Source organism: Protobothrops mucrosquamatus, unplaced genomic scaffold (assembly GCF_001527695.2).
Source record: "Protobothrops mucrosquamatus isolate PMUCROS unplaced genomic scaffold, P.Mucros_1.0 scaffold377, whole genome shotgun sequence".
In the NCBI taxonomy this organism is placed as follows: domain Eukaryota; kingdom Metazoa; phylum Chordata; class Lepidosauria; order Squamata; family Viperidae; genus Protobothrops; species Protobothrops mucrosquamatus.
The window spans coordinates 145,057-154,260 of NW_015386709.1; the positions used below are offsets into that span (position 1 = coordinate 145,057).

At 42.6% G+C, this 9,204-nt stretch overlaps 1 protein-coding gene across 1 annotated transcript in view; it reads right to left on the bottom strand.

The window, feature by feature from the left end:
* Positions 1-438: 438 nt before the first annotated feature.
* Positions 439-9,204, bottom strand: part of TNR (tenascin R) — a 123,412-nt gene continuing 114,646 nt past the window's right edge. The window contains exons 18-21 of the mRNA XM_015815812.1: positions 6,704-6,800; positions 4,358-4,519; positions 1,865-2,028; positions 439-558 (exon numbers count right to left, since the gene is read on the bottom strand). Of these exons, the coding sequence (XP_015671298.1) occupies positions 439-558; positions 1,865-2,028; positions 4,358-4,519; positions 6,704-6,800 (543 nt within the window). The remainder of the gene's footprint in view (positions 559-1,864; positions 2,029-4,357; positions 4,520-6,703; positions 6,801-9,204) is intronic.

Below are 9,204 nucleotides of genomic sequence, written 5' to 3' on the forward strand. Positions count from 1 at the left end.
GCATCTACAACAGGGCTGAGCAGGGCCAAGAGATCTAGATTGCAAAAATCTGGATCGCAAAAAAAGAGGGAGAGAAAATGCTAAACTCTTTCTGTCATCTAGCGGTCACTTGGATTTTTGCTCAGATCTGGTGGCCATAACCAACAGCAGAAACTGGGTTACGACAAAGACCTTAAATGACTAATAATTTCAAGAAGGAATGGAATGAAAACTGAAAGAAGTGGGGCTGGGCAGGAGCCCAATAGGTTCCTAGGAATGATAGCAAGCATTATGGTTGTTCTTTTATCAAAGTTAGTCAGCCCTCTGGGGTATCATGGTGTTCCTCAGCCCTCAGCATGGAGCAGGCTTCTACCTCAGTTTTACTTTTGTTCTTTTCATATTGTAAAATACAAATGCATGACAGAAAAGGACTGCATGTCCCGAAGGATTCCTGCCATTTCACAGTTGCACTGATCGGCGTTTCCTCCCCAGGGAGTTGCGATGGTTATACGGCCGCATTTTCATTTCCACAAAAGGTATGGAGAACTCATGTCCTTTCCAATGATACCAGTTAATACCCTGAGGGTCAAAGAGAGGAAAAGGGCTCAATATGCTTGGAATCACTTGCACAGTACCTTTTTCCAGTTATTAAATGCAAATATATCACACTCTTTTAAGCCAAAATATCCCAGTAATATGAGTGGGAGCTGTTTATAACAATGACAAAACTTTTATGAAACTTATCTAGCCATCCTCATCCTTATGGCTGTAGTATCAACACATATGTAATACCAAAATATTTCAGCATAAATATTGTGAAGAATGAGGTGTCAAACAAAAGTCCACTTTGGGCCGCAGATAAAAAGATTATATTTTTATTTACTATTATATAATCTGTAAGTAGAAAATAAGGATAGCCATCTGAGGTGGATAAGAGATAATTAGGGCTTGTTATTTTAGTTGTTATTACCACTCCAGAATGCATATAATTTTATTATTTTGTAAGAACCAGAATTAACTAAGCAAAACAAGATATAAACATTCCATCCATAACCAAATTCAATCTTAAGACACTTAACTTTTTAATTTTTTTCTCCATATATATCTCCTCAACATGCAGACTACTAGTGCATTTAAAATATTTAGACTTTTTTTCTGCTTTGTTTAATTATCTCTACAAGGGATATCCTTTTATGGCAAAAGGAATTTGTATATTCAAACTTATATTTTACCTGGACTGTGGTTTAATGCAGTGCAGAATTCTAATTCTTCCAAACTTTTGCCTTATTCTCTGTTTTTTAAATATAATCTTTATTTATTTTAAAACAGTTTCCTAAAGCTCTTATGTAATTTTTAGGAAATAAGTATTTGTATTAATACAACAACAATAGTATTAGTAACAAATCCCAGGCATGGGAAAAAGGTAAACCCTGACCATACTGGTAACATTTTTTCCATACTAGGGTTTTTGCTTTATGGCATGTTGCTTTCAAACTGTAGGTAGCCTATACTTTGCTGCAATGGCATCATCAGTAGATATTTGGGCTGGAAGAAAATGATGTAGATTGGGGTGAGAGCCAGATGAGTCTCTCTTCTCCATAGATATTATTTGCTATTATTATTGTTGTTGTTGCTTTTTTAAAAAAGCTTTTGGCATTTGGTGAAAATGTAAACTGCCATTTGTTATTAGTTATGAGGGGTTCTTGGTGCTCTCTGAGCTTCTTTTCTTGCAGATGTACCCAAACTAGGTAACATAATCAATGCTACTATTTAATTCGATCCCTGCCTTATGTAAATGATGAACTGTCTGACTTATCACTCACTCTTATAACCTTTTCAGAAGAATAGGGTCTTGCAAACAGTACTGTATCCATCCTGCTCTTACCTGGCTGTGTCGGGATTCGCCATATTTACCATTGAGGTTAGTTCGATGGCAGTTTTTATACCACCAGGCCCCTTTGTATGACATAGCACAGTTTGTAACGGCAACATCATTGTCTCTGTCTTTGGTGGAAAATGGACGTCCCTGATGATAGCTGAGTGAATCCCCTGCAAAATAAGGCATCACCTTAATTTTTTCCATCTTTCTCTTGAAGGGACAACAAAGGATTGATATATCCATGCTGGTTTCCTGAGAACTACAATAATATCCAAGAACTATAGTAAAGTGGACTATCCCAATCTGATTCCAGAGCTAAGAATTTAAATGTCTTCACAGCATCTGTTTTGTTTCATGTGCTCAGGTGACCATCATCAAACAATGTTTGCTAAGGGATGTACTTATATGTGTGAATCATATAATAATAATTACAGCTAATATTTTTTATCTTTCTGTAGTCTTAAGAAGACTAGAGATGAATCTAATATTTTGAAGGGTGACATAATATAGTTAGAATTGACTGCCGAGTCCTACAAAAATTTCCACCAAAGATGACAAAATGGAGCTACTTAAATCTCCTGGGAACACAGTCTAACTCTGTATCTTTCTTATCCTTCTGTATCACAACCATTTCTATAGTAGTTTTTATGCCCCTTGGCAGCTGAAATAAGATTGTTATGTGGCTCAGGTATTGTACTATGATGAACAGAGTATCAGCCCATATAATAAAACAGTGTTGATCTTCTGTGCATTTGTAGAAATTGGACCAAATTAAACAGTGGCAACATCAGGATTTTAAGAATGAATTGTTGCATAAATGGCTTGTAATGGGACACCACGGCTGTACTGTAAACAGATAGCACTTGGCTATTTATTTTTCTTAGGAAGAGAGGACAGCTGAACATTTTGCCATAAAACAGTAGCTTTCAGAGTAGATGGCTACATCCTCCAATACACATCTTGCTCCAATACACATGCATATTTTATGCTGGTTTTTAGGATCCTTAAGGACTGCACTGTTAAATGAGTAGCATTTTCAGCTTTTGAGACAACTGAGGTACTGGAACAACTGATTAAACTTTTTAAAACTAAAAAAAACCTACTATTACTTTCTATAGAATTTGTTCTATAGAAATTGATTATGGAATCAATTTGATATGCGAATGTTAAGGGGTCTAGGACAACTCGTCGCAGCCGACTTGCCCTGGCTCTCTTGCCCTGGCCATCTCACCCCGGCCAACAGGGACAACTCACTGCAGGACAAATCAATGCAGAACAATTCAAGAGAGAGGACAAGAGAATTGTTGTGGGCCTTGTCTTGCTTTAAATTTGAATCATCTCAAATTAGAAGTCCTCGAGGCTGGGGTGAGCCAGAGCCTGGAGTCACAGCAGCTCATTGGCCAAGCTGTGAAGCAAGCATGGCACTCCTGGGTATTCCCTGCACAGATCCAGGCCTAAAGCATGGTGCATCTGTGAGAGAAGGCCCACCACCCCAGCCATTTCTTCCAAGCACATCCACTGTGAGGGCCAGGTGCTCTGCTGACATCCAGGTACCGGTCCCTCGTCTCCGGCCTTGCCAAATGCTCAGGGCTGGAAGGAGAAGTGATGGGCTCGGGACTCTTTGGGGGCTTCATTTTAAAAGGGGTCGCAAATTTCTCTGGGGCTATTTACTCAGCCATAAAGAATTCCTAATTGGTCTAGTGGCATTTTCCTGGCCAGTCAATGAAAGATTCCTTGGGGATTCCTAGGATTGACCAATTTGTCCCCACTCCGCCACAAGGATCCAAAAGAAAAAGAAAAAGGGCTGACAGCAGCAGCCTTCAGTGTGAGCATCAAATCATCTGCTTTTCCTCTCCCTAATACCTCCCTTCTTTCCTCTCCCAGTCGCAGTTCAAATCTGCCCTTTCCCTTTCCCACAAGCCCATTTTTTAGAGAAGGGCAACAAAGATGATCAGGGGACTGGAGGCTAAAACATATGAAGAATGGTTGCAGGAATTAGGTACGGCAAGTCTAGAGAAAAGAAGGACTAAGGGTGACATGATAGCAGTGTTCCAATATCTTAGGGGCTGCCACAAAAAAAGGAGGGGTCAACATATTCTCCAAAGCACCTGAAGGCAGGACAAGAAGCAATGGATGGAAACTAAAACCCAAAACTAAGGAGAAATTTCCTGACAGAACAATTAACCAGTGGAATGACTTGCCTCCAGAAGCTGTGGCTGCTTCAATACTAGAGATTTTTAAAAGGAGATTGGACAACCATTTGTCTGAAATGGTATAGGGTTTCCTGCCTGAGCAGGGGGTTGAACTAGAAGACCTCCCTTCCAATTCTGTTATTCTAAAGGAGAGAATGAATGGGAGTGATGTCAAGGAAGTGGTTCTAAGGGTTGAAAGCACACAGATTAGTTCCTTCCCTTCTCCCACATCCTTCATTCTCCCTGCTCCCGTAAGAAGACCTGTTGAGATAGTCTGGGATGGGAGGAGTAATTCTTAAAGGCATACCAGCAGTGCCATTATATTCCCCTATCCGGAGCTTGTAGAGACTTCTGGCATCTCCAATGGAAAACTTGTCATAATAGGCATAAGTTGTTTCTTGACCATCTCTCATATCTATCCGCAGTTCATAGCGCCCTTGTGATGTGATCTTGTGCATATTATCTAGCCCTGGAGAGAACATAAACAGAACATAAACAGAGATTTTATAAGACCTTGTATCTAGAAATCTGTAAGCAATGAATAATAGAATTCATATTTCAGATGGTATTTCTGTCTATTTGGTTATATTTTATCATTTATTATATTGTTGTATTCAGGAAAGTATTTATGAAAAAAACCCAATAAAATGTAAAAATATTTCATTGGTTGTGCTAAAGATACTAGTCTCCTTTGAAAGATCCAAATAAGTCTCTACAATATTTTTTATAGCAGGTTACTATTTTATTTATATGTTAATAAGCATACTGGGTATCTGATTTGGAAACCTCTTCCAATGCCAACTTGATGAACTTGCTGTATGGGTGTGAAGGCTGCTTTTACAATAGAATGACTATTAAAAACAACAACAACACTGATCCACTGGCCTAGCCTTTTGAGGAAGGGATAGTTTATTTCTTTACCACATCCAGAAACCTTTCATGATGGTTATAGAAAGCTCTTTATGCTGTATGTAAAGCTGTTTTTGCCCGAGTGCTATTGGTATCCTCATCTTATATGGAGAACTGATCAGCATACACATCCATGAATTTTCCAAGATCATGAAATCCTCGGGGCACAGAGATTATTTAATGAATATCATTACACTTATCTTAAACCAATTTATTCCAATAATCTGTTTTGTATGTTTCCCTCACTGAAATTCATGACTATGCTGAAAAATTCTCTAGTGATTCTCCCATCCTGCCCCTTTGACACAGAGGCTATTAATCTCTCTCTCTCCCAACGTTTTCCCTCTCAGATGGATTTGCAGATGTTTTTTCTGGGAATGGGTGAGAAATGTTGAGGGAGAGGTCAAGGAGCCATATGTTTTAATCTTCTAGGAGAGACAAAGAAATCTGACAGCAAGTTAAAGAGCAAATCCTGCTACCTCAATGAAATGAAGAAACATAAACAGCAGAATCTCTTTTCTGCTATTCCAGGCATAGAAAAGGAATAGTTTGACTCCTTAATAATTTCCTTCCACAGGTCTAAAGGAGACAATGAAGTGAAAAATGAAGTACTTTTTTTTTTTTTTTTTTTACCAAAATGCCCTTCCAGAATACTATAGTCATAAATTAAAAACTATGGTTGTTGGTAAAAGGGAGAATTAGAGCTATCTTTCATGATTAAATAACTTTGCCAATTTGATTCTTTGTTTTATGGAAGAGGAATAGTTAATACATCAAATCTTAAATTCTCCTCCACAGATCCAGGCATATGTATTAGGCTAAATGGATACTGAACATTTGTGTACAGCAGATGGCAGCATCTACTTGATTTTGGTTGTTTCTAAGGCAGTGTTGAGCCTGGTTAAGACTTGGAAGGGAAATCTAGGAAATCCAAAGGCTGCAGGGTAGACTGGGAATCTGGGGGCGGGGGGTGGGGAGGGAACTCTTGTGCATTACTGACCAAAAATTTATATAGCCATATCTGTATAGCTACCTTGAGTCAGACTCAGTTTGAGAGAATCTTTATTTTTATAGAACGCAGCTGGATTAGGAATTAGCATCTTCTCAACATAGACTTTCTTGGGGGATGTTGTTGTTTAATGTAGTATATAGTCTGTCACAGAAGAACAGAGTTCTCTGTAGTAAAGGAATTCATTTAATTATGTCCTACTGATATTTCCTTATAATACACTAAGGTAGGGCTAGGAAGTATATTGTGCTTCCTGTACAATTGCCCGTTGGAAGGGATATAAACTTAATGCACAATAACTCCTTGGCATAGGCTTTTCTTTCAGCAGATACTGTAATGCTGTATAACTGCATGTGATACAATTAAAAGTATATGTGTAGAACACAATGATTCCATGTCATCTGAACAAAGAATTTGATCAACACATTCTATGGAAGCAAAAGGGCAATTTGAATTGCCATGTTACCTGCAAAATAAGGTAGAAACAAAGAACCCATTCTATGTGCTTTCATAGCATGTGGTTTGTCATTAATAAAAATCAGAACAAAAAATGAATAAAGCTGGCAAGCCAACCAAACTATTTGTTGAGGCAGAGAAAACCATGATTAAAATGGGTGACTGGGGAGAAGAGGAGACAGAGAGAAAATGTGTATATGTTTTCAAGTGCTATAATGAGCAGATATCTAGTTTCTCCATAGGCAGTGTCAATGGCAAACAAAGTTAGTGATTTGTTACCCAGCCAGAACTCATCCTCCAGGTTTCCAAAGCCAATGCGATAGTCTGCCCATTTGCGAAAGAAATCAGTCAATCCATTCTGTCTTCTCTGGAAGACCTGCAAGGAAAGATCAAGGTGAAAGATACTGTAAGACAGGGGTGTCAAACTCGATTTCATTGAGGGCTGCATCAAGGTTGTAGTTGACCTTGGGGGCCCAGGGTGGGTGTATCTGGGGTGGGCATAGTGGGGGTGGGCGTAGGTGGGGTGGGCATGGGCGTGGCCACCTCAACATTGGTCATGTTGGGGGCCACCTGTGGTAGCCCGGGCGGGGCTGGGCGGATCCATTGATTCCAGCCGAGGAAGGCGAGACCAGGATGAACACTATACCCTTGCCCATCACAGAAGCCTTGCTGTCCCTCTCAGGCCATGCAGTGGACTCCCAGTCATGTGGGTTGCCCGGAGCCCAGCCTTTCCCAAGGGGGTGCCTGGCTGTGCTTCCCTCCTCAAGGCTGCTACTGATTGGCTCACTCTCCTTGGCCAAGTTGCTCCTGGTGTGTGCGGGAGGGCAAAATGTGTGGGTCAAAGGGGAAGAGACCCGGCTTTGAATCCCAAGCATCCTTAGCGATAGAATGGGAGACCACCAGGAGAGGTCAGGAGGAGGGGACAAGGGGATGGCGAAAGGGCAGCAGGGCTGCTCGTGGCGATGTGCTAAGGCAGGACTTCCCTCAGACCCTTCCTCCCTCTCATTATAATCTTCCTTCCTTCCTTCCTTCCTTCCTTCCTTCCTTCCTTCCTTCCTTCCTTCCTTCCTTCCTTCCTTCCTTCCTTCCTTCCTTCCCTCCCTTTTCCCCTCCCCTTTTCGCTCCCTCCCTCCCTCCCTCCCTCCCTCCCTCCCTTCCTTCCTTCCTTCCTTCCTTCCTTCCTTCTTCTCATCTCTTTCCTTCCTCCGCGCTCAGGAAGGGGTGATGGGAGGGGGAGAGATTGCCAGCACTGCCAGTGTCCGTGCCACTGCCGGCTGTCGCTATCCCACATGGGCAGGGCAGGGCAGGTCCCGGCAAAAGGGAAACCTCATGGCTGCAAGGCTAGGTCAGTGAGCAGGCCATGGAGGTGCTGGTGGGAGGGAGGGGTGGCGCTAATCTACAACCTAGTTGCATCCATCAAAGCCAGAACATGCTCAGCCTTAGATCCACAGGGCAGCCCTGGAACCAGCGAGGAGCTGCCCCGCCACCTCTGCCCCATCCCCTGGGTGTGCACACAGGAGAGGGCCAGCACTGGCATCCTGGCTGAAGTCAGCCTGCAGGGCAAGACATTCAGCAGGGACGCCGGACTCCACTTGCATGCATGCCCAGGGTGCAGGGCAGGGGTGCTCCATCGTTGGTTCCAGGGCTGCCCTGTGGATCTAAGGCTGAGCATGTTCTGGTTTTGATGGCTGGCACAGGTTGTAGATCAGTGCCCGGTCAGCCTGGGCTGGACCAAGTTGCCATGGGCCGGTCCTTTGCTGTTTCCAGAGCAGATCCCAGGGCCAGACAGAACCACATGGCAGGTCGGATCTGGCCCGCAGGCCTTGTGTTTGACATGTCTGCTGTAAGAAATGAGAAGATTTGCAATATGTCTTGCAGGAAGATGTGTGATATTTCTAAGAGAAAACTTCAAAGGGAAAAAGTTGATGAGTTTAAAATAGACATAAGAAATTCCGACTTCCGGTTTGAATTCCTGCGCCGATGGCGGCTTTCTCCTTTGCCGCCCGCCCCGAGGACGCGTAAAAGCCGCAGGAGCAGCGCCAAACAGCTGCTCCGCGGCTTGGAATCCCCTTCCCCGGGCAAAGGGGAGGTGGGAGAGCCTCCCTGATAGGGGTAGAACTCCCGAGCTCTCACAGTTTTACAGCTGTGGGGGTGGAGGTGAGTTCCCCCGGAGTCAGGGACACCTCCGCGCTTCGGGCTGCCTCCATTCCTGTGAACGAAGCAAGATGCGGATTCAGCCTCTGCTTATGGGAGATCGTGAGTAACATTTGTGAGCAGACAGAGTGATCCAGGTGTTTGGGAGCTGCAAGGATTTGAGCCTTTAGCTCTGAAGTTAATGACTTCTCCATTGAGGTTTAAAGGTTAAGAAGAAAGAAGGAAAAAAAATGGCCGTGGAAGGGCGTTTTGCTCTTTAACAGAGACTTTCACTTTTTGAGGACTTTCAATTTTGTTTTCACTTTCTGCTGGACTATTATTGTATTTGATCTACTTGTTTGGTGGTGGGCAAGCTATTTGCTTCTGCTTTTGGTGGCAGTTTTAAGGAAATCTTATTGGACATTATTGGATATAAATCAAATTAGAAAAGAGGGGAAGAGAAAGTAAAATGGCTTCAAAGCGTGGGGGAACTTTCCCTCCTCAGAAAGGCTTGAGCTCTTCCTCTCCAGCTGTTCAGATATCACAGCAGACAAAACCTACTCCCCCACCTTCTCCTCCAATGCCAGCCTTAACATTGAAAGATTTACAAGATGCTTTAAAGGACACTGCCAAACAGATTAGATGTG